Below are 18,198 nucleotides of genomic sequence, written 5' to 3'. Positions count from 1 at the left end.
TCCCGTGAGGATCTGCAGGAGACCGCTGGAGTCGTGAGATGTCTCACAGAGGGGACGCTCGGAGCGGAGACAGAGACACAACTAGGGGTGAGGACTTCATAGACTCAGCACTGTCATAGACTCAGCACTGTCATAGACTCAGCACTGCCATAGACTCAGCACTGTCATAGACTCAGCACTGCCATAGACTCAGCACTGTCATAGACTCAGCACTGCCATAGACTCAGCACTGTCATAGACTCAGCACTGTCATAGACTCAACACTGTCATAGACTCAGCACTGTCATAGACTCAGCACTGCCATAGACTCAGCACTGTCATAGACTCAGCACTGCCATAGACTCAGCACTGTCACCATAGACTCAGCACTGTCATAGACTCAACACTGTCATAGACTCAGCACTGTCATAGACTCAGCACTGCCATAGACTCAGCACTGTCATAGACTCAGCACTGTCATAGACTCAGCACTGTCACCATAGACTCAGCACTGTCATAGACTCAGCACTGTCATAGACTCAGCACTGTCACCATAGACTCAGCACTGTCATAGACTCAGCACTGTCATAGACTCAGCACTGTCACCATAGACTCAGCACTGTCATAGACTCAGCACTGTCATAGACTCAGCACTGTCACCATAGACTCAGCACTGTCATAGACTCAGCACTGTCATAGACTCAGCACTGCCCATAGACTCAGCACTGTCACCATAGACTCAGCACTGTCATAGACTCAGCACTGTCATAGACTCAGCACTGTCACCATAGACTCAGCACTGTCATAGACTCAGCACTGTCATAGACTCAGCACTGTCACCATAGACTCAGCACTTTCATAGACTCAGCACTGTCATAGACTCAGCACTGCCATAGACTCAGCACTGTCACCATAGACTCAGCACTGTCACCATAGACTCAGCACTGTCATAGACTCAGCACTGTCATAGACTCAGCACTGTCACAATAGACTCAGCACTGTCACCATAGACTCAGCACTATCACCATAGACTCAGCACTGTCATAGACTCAGCACTGTCATAGACTCAGCACTGTCACCATAGACTCAGCACTGTCATAGACTCAGCACTGTCATAAACTCAGCACTGTCATAGACTCAGCACTGTCACCATAGACTCAGCACTGCCCATAGACTCAGCACTGTCATAGACTCAGCACTGTCATAGACTCAGCACTGTCATAAACTCAGCACTGTCATAGACTCAGCACTGTCATAAACTCAGCACTGTCATAGACTCAGCACTGTCACCATAGACTCAGCACTGTCATAGACTCAGCACTGTCATAGACTCAGCACTGTCACCATAGACTCAGCACTGTCATAGACTCAGCACTGTCATAGACTCAGCACTGTCACCATAGACTCAGCACTGTCATAGACTCAGCACTGTCATAGACTCACTGTCATAGACTCAGCACTGTCATAGACTCAGCACTGTCATAGTCTCAGCACTATCATAGACTCAGCACTGTCATAGACTCAGCACTGTCATAGACTCAGCACTGTCACCATAGACTCAGCACTGTCATAGACTCAGCACTGTCATACACTCAGCACTGTCATAGACTCAACACTGTCATAGACTCAGCACTGTCATACACTCAGCACTGTCATAGACTCAACACTGTCATAGACTCAGCACTGTCATAGACTCAGCACTGTCATAGACTCAGGACTATCATAGACTCAGCACTGTCATAGACTCAGCACTGTCATAGACTCAGCACTGTCATAGACTCAGCACTGCCATAGACTCAGCACTGTCATAGACTCAGCACTGTCATAGACTCAGCACTGCCACCATAGACTCAGCACTGTCATAGACTCAGCACTGCCATAGACTCAGCACTGCCACCATAGACTCAGCACTGTCATAGACTCAGCACTGCCATAGACTCAGCACTGCCACCATAGACTCAGCACTGTCATAGACTCAGCACTGTCATAGACTCAGCACTGCCATAGACTCAGCACTGCCACCATAGACTCAGCACTGTCAAAGACTCAGCACTGTCATAGACTCAACACTCAACACTCTCATAGACTCAGCACTGTCACCATAGACTCAGCACTGTCATAGACTCAGCACTGTCATAGACTCAGCACTGCCATAGACTCAGCACTGTCATAGACTCAGCACTGTCATAGACTCAGCACTGCCACCATCAGCACTGTCATAGACTCAACACTCAACACTCTCATAGACTCAGCACTGTCACCATAGACTCAGCACTGTCATAGACTCAGCACTGCCATAGACTCAGCACTGTCATAGACTCAGCACTGTCATAGACTCAGCACTGCCACCATAGACTCAGCACTGTCATAGACTCAGCACTGCCATAGACTCAGCACTGCCACCATAGACTCAGCACTGTCATAGACTCAGCACTGTCATAGACTCAGCACTGTCATAGACTCAGCACTGTCACAGACTCAGCGCTGTCATAGACTCAGCACTGCCACCATAGTCTCAGCACTGTCATAGACTCAGCACTGTCATAGACTCAGCACTGTCACCATAGACTCAGCACTGTCATAGACTTAGCACTGTCATAGACTCAGCACTGTCATCGACTCAGCACTGTCATAGACTCAGCACTGCCATAGACTCAGCACTGTCATAGACTCAGCATTGCCATAGACTCACTACTGTCATAGACTCAGCACCGTCATAGACTCAGCACTGCCATAGACTCAGCACTGCCATAGACTCAGCACTGTCATAGACTCAGCACTGCCATAGACTCAGCACTGTCACCATAGACTCAGCACTGTCATAGACTCAGCACTGTCATAGACTCAGCACTGTCATAGACTCAGCACTGTCATAGACTCACTGTCATAGACTCAGCACTGTCATAGACTCAGCACTGTCATAGTCTCAGCACTATCATAGACTCAGCACTGTCAAGACTCAGCACTGTCATAGACTCAGCACTGTCAAGACTCAACACTGTCATAGACTCAGCACTGTCATAGACTCAGCACTGTCACCATAGACTCAGCACTGTCACCATAGACTCAGCACTGTCACAGACTCAGCACTGCCATAGACTCAGCACTGCCATAGACTCAGCACTGTCATAGACTCAGCACTGCCACCACAGACTCGGCACTGTCACAGACTCAGCACTGTCACAGACTCAGCACTGCCACCACAGACTCAGCACTGCAGCCACAGACTCAGCACTGTCACAGTCTCAGCACTGCTACCACAGCCACAGTCTCAGCACTGCAGCCACAGTCTCAGCCCTGTCATAGTCTCAGCACTGCAGCCACAACCACAGACTCAGCACTGCAGCCACAGTCTCAGCACTGCTACCACAACCACAGTCTCAGCACTGCTACCACAACCACAGTCTCAGCACTGCTACCACAACCACAGTCTCAGCACTGCTACCACAACCACAGACTCAGCACTGCTACCACAACCACAGACTCAGCACTGCTACCACAGCCATAGACTCAGCACTGTCATAGACTCAGCACTGCCATAGACTCAGCACTGCCATAGACTCAGCACTGTCACAGACTCAGCACTGCCATAGACTCAGCACTGTCACAGACTCAGCACTGCCATAGACTCAGCACTGCCATAGACTCAGCACTGTCATAGACTCAGCACTGTCACCATAGACTCAGCACTGTCATAGACTCAGCACTGTCATAGACTCAGCACTGCCATAGACTCAGCACTGCCATAGACTCAGCACTGTCATAGACTCAGCACTGTCATAGACTCAGCACTGCCATAGACTCAGCACTGTCATAGACTCAGCACTGTCATAGACTCAGCACTGTCATAGACTCAGCACTATCATAGACCCAGCACTGTCATAGACTCAGCACTGTCATAGACTCAGCACTGTCATAGACTCAGCACTGTCATAGACTCAGAACTGTCATAGACTCAGCACTGCCATAGACTCAGCACTGTCACCATAGACTCAGCACTGTCATAGACTCAGCACTGTCATAGACTCAGCACTGTCATAGACTCAGCACTGTCACAGACTCAGCACTGTTATAGGCTCAGCACTGTCATAGACTCAGCACTGTCACCATAGACTCAGCACTGTCATAGACTCAGCACTGTCATAGACTCAGCACTGTCATAGACTCAGCACTGTCACAGACTCAGCACTGCCACCACAGTCTCAGCACTGCCACCACAGGCTCAGCACTGCAGCTTCAGACTCAGCTCTGCTACCACAGTCTCAGCACTGCTACCACAGACTCAGCACTGCAGCCACAGACTCAGCACTGTCACAGTCTCAGCACTGTCACCACAGTCTCAGCACTGCTACCACAGACTCAGCACTGCAGCCTCAGACTCAGCACTGCCACCCCCAGACTCAGCACTGCAGCCTCAGACTCAGCACTGTCACCACAGACTCGGCACTGTCACAGACTCAGCACTGCCACCACAGACTCAGCACTGCAGCCACAGTCTCAACACTGCTACCACAGACTCAGCACTGCAGCCACAGACTCAGCACTACCACCACAGACTCAGCACTGTCACAGTCTCAGCACTGCTACCACAGACTCAGCACTGCAGCCACAGACTCAGCACTACCACCACAGACTCAGCACTGTCACAGTCTCAGCACTGCTACCACAGCCACAGTCTCAGCACTGCAGCCACAGTCTCAGCACTGTCATAGTCTCAGCACTGCAGCCACAACCACAGACTCAGCACTGCAGCCACAGTCTCAGCACTGCTACCACAACCACAGTCTCAGCACTGCTACCACAACCACAGTCTCAGCACTGCTACCACAACCACAGTCTCAGCACTGCTACCACAACCACAGTCTCAGCACTGCTACCACAACCACAGTCTCAGCACTGCTACCACAACCACAGTCTCAGCACTGCTACCACAACCACACTCAGCACTGCCACCACAGTCTCAGCACTGCTACCACAGTCTCAGCACTGCTACCACAGTCTCAGCACTGCTACCACCGTCTCAGCACTGCTACCACCGTCTCAGCACTGCTACCACAGACTCAGCACTGCTACCACAGACTCAGCACTGCAGCCTCAGACTCAGCACTGCCACCCCAAGACTCAGCACTGCAGCCTCAGACTCAGCACTGTCACCACAGACTCAGCACTGTCACAGACTCAGCACTGCCACCACAGACTCAGCACTGCCACCACAGACTCGGCACTGTCACAGACTCAGCACTGCCACCACAGTCTCAGCACTGCAACCACAGTCTCAGCACTGCCACCACAGACTCAGCACTGTCATAGACTCAGCACTGTCATAGACTCAGCACTGCCATAGACTCAGCACTGTCATAGACTCAGCACTGTCATAGACTCAGCACTGCCATAGACTCAGCACTGTCATAGACTCAGCATTGCCATAGACTCAGCACTGTCATAGACTCAGCACCGTCATAGACTCAGCACTGCCATAGACTCAGCACTGTCATAGACTCAGCACTGTCACCATAGACTCAGCACTGTCATAGACTCAGCACTGTCATAGACTCAGCACTGTCACCATAGACTCAGCACTGTCACAGACTCAGCACTATCATAGACTCAGCACTGCCACAGACTCAGCACTGTCACAGACTCAGCACTGTCACAGACTCAGCACTGTCACAGACTCAGCACTATCATAGACTCAGCACTGTCATAGACTCAGTACTGTCATAGACTCAGCACTGCCATAGACTCAGCACTGTCATAGATTCAGCACTGTCACCCATAGACTCAGCACTGTCATAGACTCAGCACTGTCATAGACTCAGCACTGTCATAGACTCAGCACTGTCATAGACTCACTGTCATAGACTCAGCACTGTCATAGACTCAGCACTGTCATAGTCTCAGCACTATCATAGACTCAGCACTGTCAAGACTCAGCACTGTCATAGACTCAGCACTGTCAAGACTCAACACTGTCATAGACTCAGCACTGTCACCATAGACTCAGCACTGTCACCATAGACTCAGCACTGTCACAGACTCAGCACTGCCATAGACTCAGCACTGCCATAGACTCAGCACTGTCATAGACTCAGCACTGCCACCACAGACTCGGCACTGTCACAGACTCAGCACTGTCACAGACTCAGCACTGCCACCACAGACTCAGCACTGCAGCCACAGACTCAGCACTGTCACAGTCTCAGCACTGCTACCACAGCCACAGTCTCAGCACTGCAGCCACAGTCTCAGCCCTGTCATAGTCTCAGCACTGCAGCCACAACCACAGACTCAGCACTGCAGCCACAGTCTCAGCACTGCTACCACAACCACAGTCTCAGCACTGCTACCACAACCACAGTCTCAGCACTGCTACCACAACCACAGTCTCAGCACTGCTACCACAACCACAGACTCAGCACTGCTACCACAACCACAGACTCAGCACTGCTACCACAGCCATAGACTCAGCACTGCCACCACAGACTCAGCACTGTCATAGACTCAGCACTGTCATAGACTCAGCACTGTCATAGACTCAGCACTGTCATAGACTCAGCACTGCCATAGACTCAGCACTGCCATAGACTCAGCACTGTCACAGACTCAGCACTGCCATAGACTCAGCACTGTCACAGACTCAGCACTGCCATAGACTCAGCACTGCCATAGACTCAGCACTGTCATAGACTCAGCACTGTCATAGACTCAGCACTGTCACCATAGACTCAGCACTGTCATAGACTCAGCACTGTCATAGACTCAGCACTGCCATAGACTCAGCACTGCCATAGACTCAGCACTGTCATAGACTCAGCACTGTCATAGACTCAGCACTGCCATAGACTCAGCACTGTCATAGACTCAGCACTGTCACCATAGACTCAGCACTGTCATAGACTCAGCACTGTCATAGACTCAGCACTATCATAGACCCAGCACTGTCATAGACTCAGCACTGTCATAGACTCAGCACTGTCATAGACTCAGAACTGTCATAGACTCAGCACTGCCATAGACTCAGCACTGTCACCATAGACTCAGCACTGTCATAGACTCAGCACTGTCATAGACTCAGCATTGTCATAGACTCAGCACTGTCATAGACTCAGCACTGTCACAGACTCAGCACTGCCACCACAGTCTCAGCACTGCCACCACAGGCTCAGCACTGCAGCTTCAGACTCAGCTCTGCTACCACAGTCTCAGCACTGCTACCACAGACTCAGCACTGCAGCCACAGACTCAGCACTGTCACAGTCTCAGCACTGTCACCACAGTCTCAGCACTGCTACCACAGACTCAGCACTGCAGCCTCAGACTCAGCACTGCCACCCCCAGACTCAGCACTGCAGCCTCAGACTCAGCACTGTCACAACAGACTCGGCACTGTCACAGACTCAGCACTGCCACCACAGACTCAGCACTGCAGCCACAGTCTCAACACTGCTACCACAGACTCAGCACTGCAGCCACAGACTCAGCACTACCACCACAGACTCAGCACTGTCACAGTCTCAGCACTGCTACCACAGACTCAGCACTGCAGCCACAGACTCAGCACTACCACCACAGACTCAGCACTGTCACAGTCTCAGCACTGCTACCACAGCCACAGTCTCAGCACTGCAGCCACAGTCTCAGCACTGTCATAGTCTCAGCACTGCAGCCACAACCACAGACTCAGCACTGCAGCCACAGTCTCAGCACTGCTACCACAACCACAGTCTCAGCACTGCTACCACAACCACAGTCTCAGCACTTCTACCACAACCACAGTCTCAGCACTGCTACCACAACCACAATCTCAGCACTGCTACCACAACCACAGTCTCAGCACTGCTACCACAACCACAGTCTCAGCACTGCTACCACAACCACACTCAGCACTGCCACCACAGTCTCAGCACTGCTACCACAGTCTCAGCACTGCTACCACAGTCTCAGCACTGCTACCACCGTCTCAGCACTGCTACCACCGTCTCAGCACTGCTACCACAGACTCAGCACTGCTACCACATACTCAGCACTGCAGCCTCAGACTCAGCACTGCCACCCCAAGACTCAGCACTGCAGCCTCAGACTCAGCACTGTCACCACAGACTCAGCACTGTCACAGACTCAGCACTGCCACCACAGACTCAGCACTGCCACCACAGACTCGGCACTGTCACAGACTCAGCACTGCCACCACAGTCTCAGCACTGCAACCACAGTCTCAGCACTGCCACCACAGACTCAGCACTGTCATAGACTCAGCACTGTCATAGACTCAGCACTGCCATAGACTCAGCACTGTCATAGACTCAGCACTGTCATAGACTCAGCACTGCCATAGACTCAGCACTGTCATAGACTCAGCATTGCCATAGACTCAGCACTGTCATAGACTCAGCACCGTCATAGACTCAGCACTGCCATAGACTCAGCACTGTCATAGACTCAGCACTGCCATAGACTCAGCACTGTCACCATAGACTCAGCACTGTCATAGACTCAGCACTGTCATAGACTCAGCACTGTCACCATAGACTCAGCACTGTCACAGACTCAGCACTGTCACAGACTCAGCACTATCATAGACTCAGCACTGCCACAGACTCAGCACTGTCACAGACTCAGCACTGTCACAGACTCAGCACTGTCACAGACTCAGCACTATCATAGACTCAGCACTGTCATAGACTCAGTACTGTCATAGACTCAGCACTGCCATAGACTCAGCACTGTCATAGACTCAGCACTGTCACCCATAGACTCAGCACTGTCATAGACTCAGCACTGTCATAGACTCAGCACTGCCACCATAGACTCAGCACTGTCATAGACTCAGCATTGTCATAGACTCAGCACTGTCATAGACTCAGCACTGTCACAGACTCAGCACTGCCACCACAGTCTCAGCACTGCCACCACAGGCTCAGCACTGCAGCTTCAGACTCAGCTCTGCTACCACAGTCTCAGCACTGCTACCACAGACTCAGCACTGCAGCCACAGACTCAGCACTGTCACAGTCTCAGCACTGTCACCACAGTCTCAGCACTGCTACCACAGACTCAGCACTGCAGCCTCAGACTCAGCACTGCCACCCCCAGACTCAGCACTGCAGCCTCAGACTCAGCACTGTCACCACAGACTCGGCACTGTCACAGACTCAGCACTGCCACCACAGACTCAGCACTGCAGCCACAGTCTCAACACTGCTACCACAGACTCAGCACTGCAGCCACAGACTCAGCACTACCACCACAGACTCAGCACTGTCACAGTCTCAGCACTGCTACCACAGACTCAGCACTGCAGCCACAGACTCAGCACTACCACCACAGACTCAGCACTGTCACAGTCTCAGCACTGCTACCACAGCCACAGTCTCAGCACTGCAGCCACAGTCTCAGCACTGTCATAGTCTCAGCACTGCAGCCACAACCACAGACTCAGCACTGCAGCCACAGTCTCAGCACTGCTACCACAACCACAGTCTCAGCACTGCTACCACAACCACAGTCTCAGCACTGCTACCACAACCACAGTCTCAGCACTGCTACCACAACCACAGTCTCAGCACTGCTACCACAACCACAGTCTCAGCACTGCTACCACAACCACAGTCTCAGCACTGCTACCACAACCACACTCAGCACTGCCACCACAGTCTCAGCACTGCTACCACAGTCTCAGCACTGCTACCACAGTCTCAGCACTGCTACCACCGTCTCAGCACTGCTACCACCGTCTCAGCACTGCTACCACAGACTCAGCACTGCTACCACAGACTCAGCACTGCAGCCTCAGACTCAGCACTGCCACCCCAAGACTCAGCACTGCAGCCTCAGACTCAGCACTGTCACCACAGACTCAGCACTGTCACAGACTCAGCACTGCCACCACAGACTCAGCACTGCCACCACAGACTCGGCACTGTCACAGACTCAGCACTGCCACCACAGTCTCAGCACTGCAACCACAGTCTCAGCACTGCCACCACAGACTCAGCACTGTCATAGACTCAGCACTGTCATAGACTCAGCACTGCCATAGACTCAGCACTGTCATAGACTCAGCACTGTCATAGACTCAGCACTGCCATAGACTCAGCACTGTCATAGACTCAGCATTGCCATAGACTCAGCACTGTCATAGACTCAGCACCGTCATAGACTCAGCACTGCCATAGACTCAGCACTGTCATAGACTCAGCACTGTCACCATAGACTCAGCACTGTCATAGACTCAGCACTGTCATAGACTCAGCACTGTCACCATAGACTCAGCACTGTCACAGACTCAGCACTATCATAGACTCAGCACTGCCACAGACTCAGCACTGTCACAGACTCAGCACTGTCACAGACTCAGCACTGTCACAGACTCAGCACTATCATAGACTCAGCACTGTCATAGACTCAGTACTGTCATAGACTCAGCACTGCCATAGACTCAGCACTGTCATAGATTCAGCACTGTCACCCATAGACTCAGCACTGTCATAGACTCAGCACTGTCATAGACTCAGCACTGTCATAGACTCAGCACTGTCATAGACTCACTGTCATAGACTCAGCACTGTCATAGACTCAGCACTGTCATAGTCTCAGCACTATCATAGACTCAGCACTGTCAAGACTCAGCACTGTCATAGACTCAGCACTGTCAAGACTCAACACTGTCATAGACTCAGCACTGTCACCATAGACTCAGCACTGTCACCATAGACTCAGCACTGTCACAGACTCAGCACTGCCATAGACTCAGCACTGCCATAGACTCAGCACTGTCATAGACTCAGCACTGCCACCACAGACTCGGCACTGTCACAGACTCAGCACTGTCACAGACTCAGCACTGCCACCACAGACTCAGCACTGCAGCCACAGACTCAGCACTGTCACAGTCTCAGCACTGCTACCACAGCCACAGTCTCAGCACTGCAGCCACAGTCTCAGCCCTGTCATAGTCTCAGCACTGCAGCCACAACCACAGACTCAGCACTGCAGCCACAGTCTCAGCACTGCTACCACAACCACAGTCTCAGCACTGCTACCACAACCACAGTCTCAGCACTGCTACCACAACCACAGTCTCAGCACTGCTACCACAACCACAGACTCAGCACTGCTACCACAACCACAGACTCAGCACTGCTACCACAGCCATAGACTCAGCACTGCCACCACAGACTCAGCACTGTCATAGACTCAGCACTGTCATAGACTCAGCACTGTCATAGACTCAGCACTGTCATAGACTCAGCACTGCCATAGACTCAGCACTGTCACAGACTCAGCACTGCCATAGACTCAGCACTGTCACAGACTCAGCACTGCCATAGACTCAGCACTGCCATAGACTCAGCACTGTCATAGACTCAGCACTGTCACCATAGACTCAGCACTGTCATAGACTCAGCACTGTCATAGACTCAGCACTGCCATAGACTCAGCACTGCCATAGACTCAGCACTGTCATAGACTCAGCACTGTCATAGACTCAGCACTGCCATAGACTCAGCACTGTCATAGACTCAGCACTGTCACCATAGACTCAGCACTGTCATAGACTCAGCACTGTCATAGACTCAGCACTATCATAGACCCAGCACTGTCATAGACTCAGCACTGTCATAGACTCAGCACTGTCATAGACTCAGAACTGTCATAGACTCAGCACTGCCATAGACTCAGCACTGTCACCATAGACTCAGCACTGTCATAGACTCAGCACTGTCATAGACTCAGCATTGTCATAGACTCAGCACTGTCATAGACTCAGCACTGTCACAGACTCAGCACTGCCACCACAGTCTCAGCACTGCCACCACAGGCTCAGCACTGCAGCTTCAGACTCAGCTCTGCTACCACAGTCTCAGCACTGCTACCACAGACTCAGCACTGCAGCCACAGACTCAGCACTGTCACAGTCTCAGCACTGTCACCACAGTCTCAGCACTGCTACCACAGACTCAGCACTGCAGCCTCAGACTCAGCACTGCCACCCCCAGACTCAGCACTGCAGCCTCAGACTCAGCACTGTCACAACAGACTCGGCACTGTCACAGACTCAGCACTGCCACCACAGACTCAGCACTGCAGCCACAGTCTCAACACTGCTACCACAGACTCAGCACTGCAGCCACAGACTCAGCACTACCACCACAGACTCAGCACTGTCACAGTCTCAGCACTGCTACCACAGACTCAGCACTGCAGCCACAGACTCAGCACTACCACCACAGACTCAGCACTGTCACAGTCTCAGCACTGCTACCACAGCCACAGTCTCAGCACTGCAGCCACAGTCTCAGCACTGTCATAGTCTCAGCACTGCAGCCACAACCACAGACTCAGCACTGCAGCCACAGTCTCAGCACTGCTACCACAACCACAGTCTCAGCACTGCTACCACAACCACAGTCTCAGCACTTCTACCACAACCACAGTCTCAGCACTGCTACCACAACCACAATCTCAGCACTGCTACCACAACCACAGTCTCAGCACTGCTACCACAACCACAGTCTCAGCACTGCTACCACAACCACACTCAGCACTGCCACCACAGTCTCAGCACTGCTACCACAGTCTCAGCACTGCTACCACAGTCTCAGCACTGCTACCACCGTCTCAGCACTGCTACCACCGTCTCAGCACTGCTACCACAGACTCAGCACTGCTACCACATACTCAGCACTGCAGCCTCAGACTCAGCACTGCCACCCCAAGACTCAGCACTGCAGCCTCAGACTCAGCACTGTCACCACAGACTCAGCACTGTCACAGACTCAGCACTGCCACCACAGACTCAGCACTGCCACCACAGACTCGGCACTGTCACAGACTCAGCACTGCCACCACAGTCTCAGCACTGCAACCACAGTCTCAGCACTGCCACCACAGACTCAGCACTGTCATAGACTCAGCACTGTCATAGACTCAGCACTGCCATAGACTCAGCACTGTCATAGACTCAGCACTGTCATAGACTCAGCACTGCCATAGACTCAGCACTGTCATAGACTCAGCATTGCCATAGACTCAGCACTGTCATAGACTCAGCACCGTCATAGACTCAGCACTGCCATAGACTCAGCACTGTCATAGACTCAGCACTGCCATAGACTCAGCACTGTCACCATAGACTCAGCACTGTCATAGACTCAGCACTGTCATAGACTCAGCACTGTCACCATAGACTCAGCACTGTCACAGACTCAGCACTGTCACAGACTCAGCACTATCATAGACTCAGCACTGCCACAGACTCAGCACTGTCACAGACTCAGCACTGTCACAGACTCAGCACTGTCACAGACTCAGCACTATCATAGACTCAGCACTGTCATAGACTCAGTACTGTCATAGACTCAGCACTGCCATAGACTCAGCACTGTCATAGACTCAGCACTGTCACCCATAGACTCAGCACTGTCATAGACTCAGCACTGTCATAGACTCAGCACTGCCACCATAGACTCAGCACTGTCATAGACTCAGCACTGTCATAGACTCAACACTATCATAGACTCAGCACTGTCACCATAGACTCAGCACTGTCATAGACTCAGCACTGCCCATAGACTCAGCACTGTCACAGACTCAGCACTCACAGACTCAGCACTGTCATAGACTCAGCACTGTCATAGACTCAGCACTGTCATAGACTCAGCACTGTCACAGACTCAGCACTGTCATAGACTCAACACTGTCATAGACTCAGCACTGCCACCATAGACTCAACACTGTCATAGACTCAGCACTGTCATAGACTCAGCACTGTCATAGACTCAGCACTGTCACCATAGACTCAGCACTGTCATAGACTCAGCACTATCACCATAGACTCAGCACTGTCATAGACTTAGCACTGTCATAGACTTAGCACTGCCCATAGACTCAGCACTGTCATAGACTCAGCACTGTCACCATAGACTCAGCACTGTCATAGACTCAGCACTGTCATAGACTCAGCACTGCCATAGACTCAGCACTGTCATAGACTCAGCATTGCCATAGACTCAGAACCGTCATAGACTCAGCACTGCCATAGACTCAGCACTGCCATAGACTCAGCACTGTCATAGACTCAGCACTGTCATAGACTCAGCACTGTCACCATAGACTCAGCACTGTCACCATAGACTCAGCACTGTCATAGACTCAGCACTGTCATAGCTCAGCACTGTCATAGACTCAGCACTGTCATAGACTCAGCACTGTCACCATAGACTCAGCACTGTCATAGACTCAGCACTATCATAGACTCAGCACTGGCATAGACTCAACACTGTCATAGACTCAGCACTGTCATCATAGACTCAGCACTGTCATAGACTCAGCACCGTCATAGACTCAGCACTGTCACAGACTCAGCACTGCCATAGACTCAGCACTGTCACAGACTCAGCACTGCCATAGACTCAGCACTGCCATAGACTCAGCACTGTCATAGACTCAGCACTGTCATAGACTCAGCACTCTCACCATAGACTCAGCACTGTCATAGACTCAGCACTGTCATAGACTCAGCACTGCCATAGACTCAGCACTGCCATAGACTCAGCACTGTCATAGACTCAGCACTGTCATAGACTCAGCACTGCCATAGACTCAGCACTGTCATAGACTCAGCACTGTCACCATAGACTCAGCACTGTCACCATAGACTCAGCACTGTCATAGACTCAGCACTGTCATAGACTCAGCACTATCATAGACCCAGCACTGTCATAGACTCAGCACTGTCATAGACTCAGCACTGTCATAGACTCAGCACTGTCATAGACTCAGAACTGTCATAGACTCAGCACTGCCATAGACTCAGCACTGTCACCATAGACTCAGCACTGTCATAGACTCAGCACTGTCACCATAGACTCAGCACTGTCATAGACTCAGCACTGTCATAGACTCAGCACTGTCATAGACTCAGCACTGTCACAGACTCAGCACTGCCACCACAGTCTCAGCACTGCCACCACAGGCTCAGCACTGCAGCTTCAGACTCAGCTCTGCTACCACAGTCTCAGCACTGCTACCACAGACTCAGCACTGCAGCCACAGACTCAGCACTGTCACAGTCTCAGCACTGTCACCACAGTCTCAGCACTGCTACCACAGACTCAGCACTGCAGCCTCAGACTCAGCACTGCCACCCCCAGACTCAGCACTGCAGCCTCAGACTCAGCACTGTCACCACAGACTCGGCACTGTCACAGACTCAGCACTGCCACCACAGACTCAGCACTGCAGCCACAGTCTCAACACTGCTACCACAGACTCAGCACTGCAGCCACAGACTCAGCACTACCACCACAGACTCAGCACTGTCACAGTCTCAGCACTGCTACCACAGACTCAGCACTGCAGCCACAGACTCAGCACTACCACCACAGACTCAGCACTGTCACAGTCTCAGCACTGCTACCACAGCCACAGTCTCAGCACTGCAGCCACAGTCTCAGCACTGTCATAGTCTCAGCACTGCAGCCACAACCACAGACTCAGCACTGCAGCCACAGTCTCAGCACTGCTACCACAACCACAGTCTCAGCACTGCTACCACAACCACAGTCTCAGCACTGCTACCACAACCACAGTCTCAGCACTGCTACCACAACCACAGACTCAGCACTGCTACCACAACCACAGACTCAGCACTGCTACCACAGCCATAGACTCAGCACTGCCACCACAGACTCAGCACTGTCATAGACTCAGCACTGTCATAGACTCAGCACTGTCATAGACTCAGCACTGCCATAGACTCAGCACTGCCATAGACTCAGCACTGTCACAGACTCAGCACTGCCATAGACTCAGCACTGTCACAGACTCAGCACTGCCATAGACTCAGCACTGCCATAGACTCAGCACTGTCATAGACTCAGCACTGTCATAGACTCAGCACTGTCACCATAGACTCAGCACTGTCATAGACTCAGCACTGTCATAGACTCAGCACTGCCATAGACTCAGCACTGCCATAGACTCAGCACTGTCATAGACTCAGCACTGTCATAGACTCAGCACTGCCATAGACTCAGCACTGTCATAGACTCAGCACTGTCACCATAGACTCAGCACTGTCATAGACTCAGCACTGTCATAGACTCAGCACTATCATAGACCCAGCACTGTCATAGACTCAGCACTGTCATAGACTCAGCACTGTCATAGACTCAGAACTGTCATAGACTCAGCACTGCCATAGACTCAGCACTGTCACCATAGACTCAGCACTGTCATAGACTCAGCACTGTCATAGACTCAGCATTGTCATAGACTCAGCACTGTCATAGACTCAGCACTGTCACAGACTCAGCACTGCCACCACAGTCTCAGCACTGCCACCACAGGCTCAGCACTGCAGCTTCAGACTCAGCTCTGCTACCACAGTCTCAGCACTGCTACCACAGACTCAGCACTGCAGCCACAGACTCAGCACTGTCACAGTCTCAGCACTGTCACCACAGTCTCAGCACTGCTACCACAGACTCAGCACTGCAGCCTCAGACTCAGCACTGCCACCCCCAGACTCAGCACTGCAGCCTCAGACTCAGCACTGTCACAACAGACTCGGCACTGTCACAGACTCAGCACTGCCACCACAGACTCAGCACTGCAGCCACAGTCTCAACACTGCTACCACAGACTCAGCACTGCAGCCACAGACTCAGCACTACCACCACAGACTCAGCACTGTCACAGTCTCAGCACTGCTACCACAGACTCAGCACTGCAGCCACAGACTCAGCACTACCACCACAGACTCAGCACTGTCACAGTCTCAGCACTGCTACCACAGCCACAGTCTCAGCACTGCAGCCACAGTCTCAGCACTGTCATAGTCTCAGCACTGCAGCCACAACCACAGACTCAGCACTGCAGCCACAGTCTCAGCACTGCTACCACAACCACAGTCTCAGCACTGCTACCACAACCACAGTCTCAGCACTTCTACCACAACCACAGTCTCAGCACTGCTACCACAACCACAATCTCAGCACTGCTACCACAACCACAGTCTCAGCACTGCTACCACAACCACAGTCTCAGCACTGCTACCACAACCACACTCAGCACTGCCACCACAGTCTCAGCACTGCTACCACAGTCTCAGCACTGCTACCACAGTCTCAGCACTGCTACCACCGTCTCAGCACTGCTACCACCGTCTCAGCACTGCTACCACAGACTCAGCACTGCTACCACATACTCAGCACTGCAGCCTCAGACTCAGCACTGCCACCCCAAGACTCAGCACTGCAGCCTCAGACTCAGCACTGTCACCACAGACTCAGCACTGTCACAGACTCAGCACTGCCACCACAGACTCAGCACTGCCACCACAGACTCGGCACTGTCACAGACTCAGCACTGCCACCACAGTCTCAGCACTGCAACCACAGTCTCAGCACTGCCACCACAGACTCAGCACTGTCATAGACTCAGCACTGTCATAGACTCAGCACTGCCATAGACTCAGCACTGTCATAGACTCAGCACTGTCATAGACTCAGCACTGCCATAGACTCAGCACTGTCATAGACTCAGCATTGCCATAGACTCAGCACTGTCATAGACTCAGCACCGTCATAGACTCAGCACTGCCATAGACTCAGCACTGTCATAGACTCAGCACTGCCATAGACTCAGCACTGTCACCATAGACTCAGCACTGTCATAGACTCAGCACTGTCATAGACTCAGCACTGTCACCATAGACTCAGCACTGTCACAGACTCAGCACTGTCACAGACTCAGCACTATCATAGACTCAGCACTGCCACAGACTCAGCACTGTCACAGACTCAGCACTGTCACAGACTCAGCACTGTCACAGACTCAGCACTATCATAGACTCAGCACTGTCATAGACTCAGTACTGTCATAGACTCAGCACTGCCATAGACTCAGCACTGTCATAGACTCAGCACTGTCACCCATAGACTCAGCACTGTCATAGACTCAGCACTGTCATAGACTCAGCACTGCCACCATAGACTCAGCACTGTCATAGACTCAGCATTGTCATAGACTCAGCACTGTCATAGACTCAGCACTGTCACAGACTCAGCACTGCCACCACAGTCTCAGCACTGCCACCACAGGCTCAGCACTGCAGCTTCAGACTCAGCTCTGCTACCACAGTCTCAGCACTGCTACCACAGACTCAGCACTGCAGCCACAGACTCAGCACTGTCACAGTCTCAGCACTGTCAC

General features: G+C 52.1%; 1 protein-coding gene across 3 annotated transcripts in view; it reads left to right on the top strand.

Moving 5' to 3' along the window:
• The window catches only part of LOC142923268 (uncharacterized), a 54,839-nt gene that overhangs the window by 1,677 nt on the left and 34,964 nt on the right, over nt 1-18,198 (top strand). For 2 of the 3 annotated variants that reach the window (XM_076064305.1, XM_076064304.1), the window contains exon 2: nt 19-87. In XM_076064305.1, the coding sequence (XP_075920420.1) occupies nt 39-87 (49 nt within the window). In that variant the 5' untranslated portion in view covers nt 19-38. Of the gene's footprint in view, nt 1-9; nt 88-18,198 lie in introns of all 3 variants that reach the window. The other variant, XM_076064303.1, reaches the window with a different exon arrangement.

This window comes from Petromyzon marinus, unplaced genomic scaffold (genome assembly GCF_048934315.1).
Source record: "Petromyzon marinus isolate PM22_M1 ecotype Great Lakes invasive population unplaced genomic scaffold, UKy_Petmar_22M1.pri1.0 PM_Scaffold_38, whole genome shotgun sequence".
NCBI lineage: Eukaryota > Metazoa > Chordata > Hyperoartia > Petromyzontiformes > Petromyzontidae > Petromyzon > Petromyzon marinus.
This window is presented reverse-complemented; position numbering and strand designations above follow the sequence as displayed.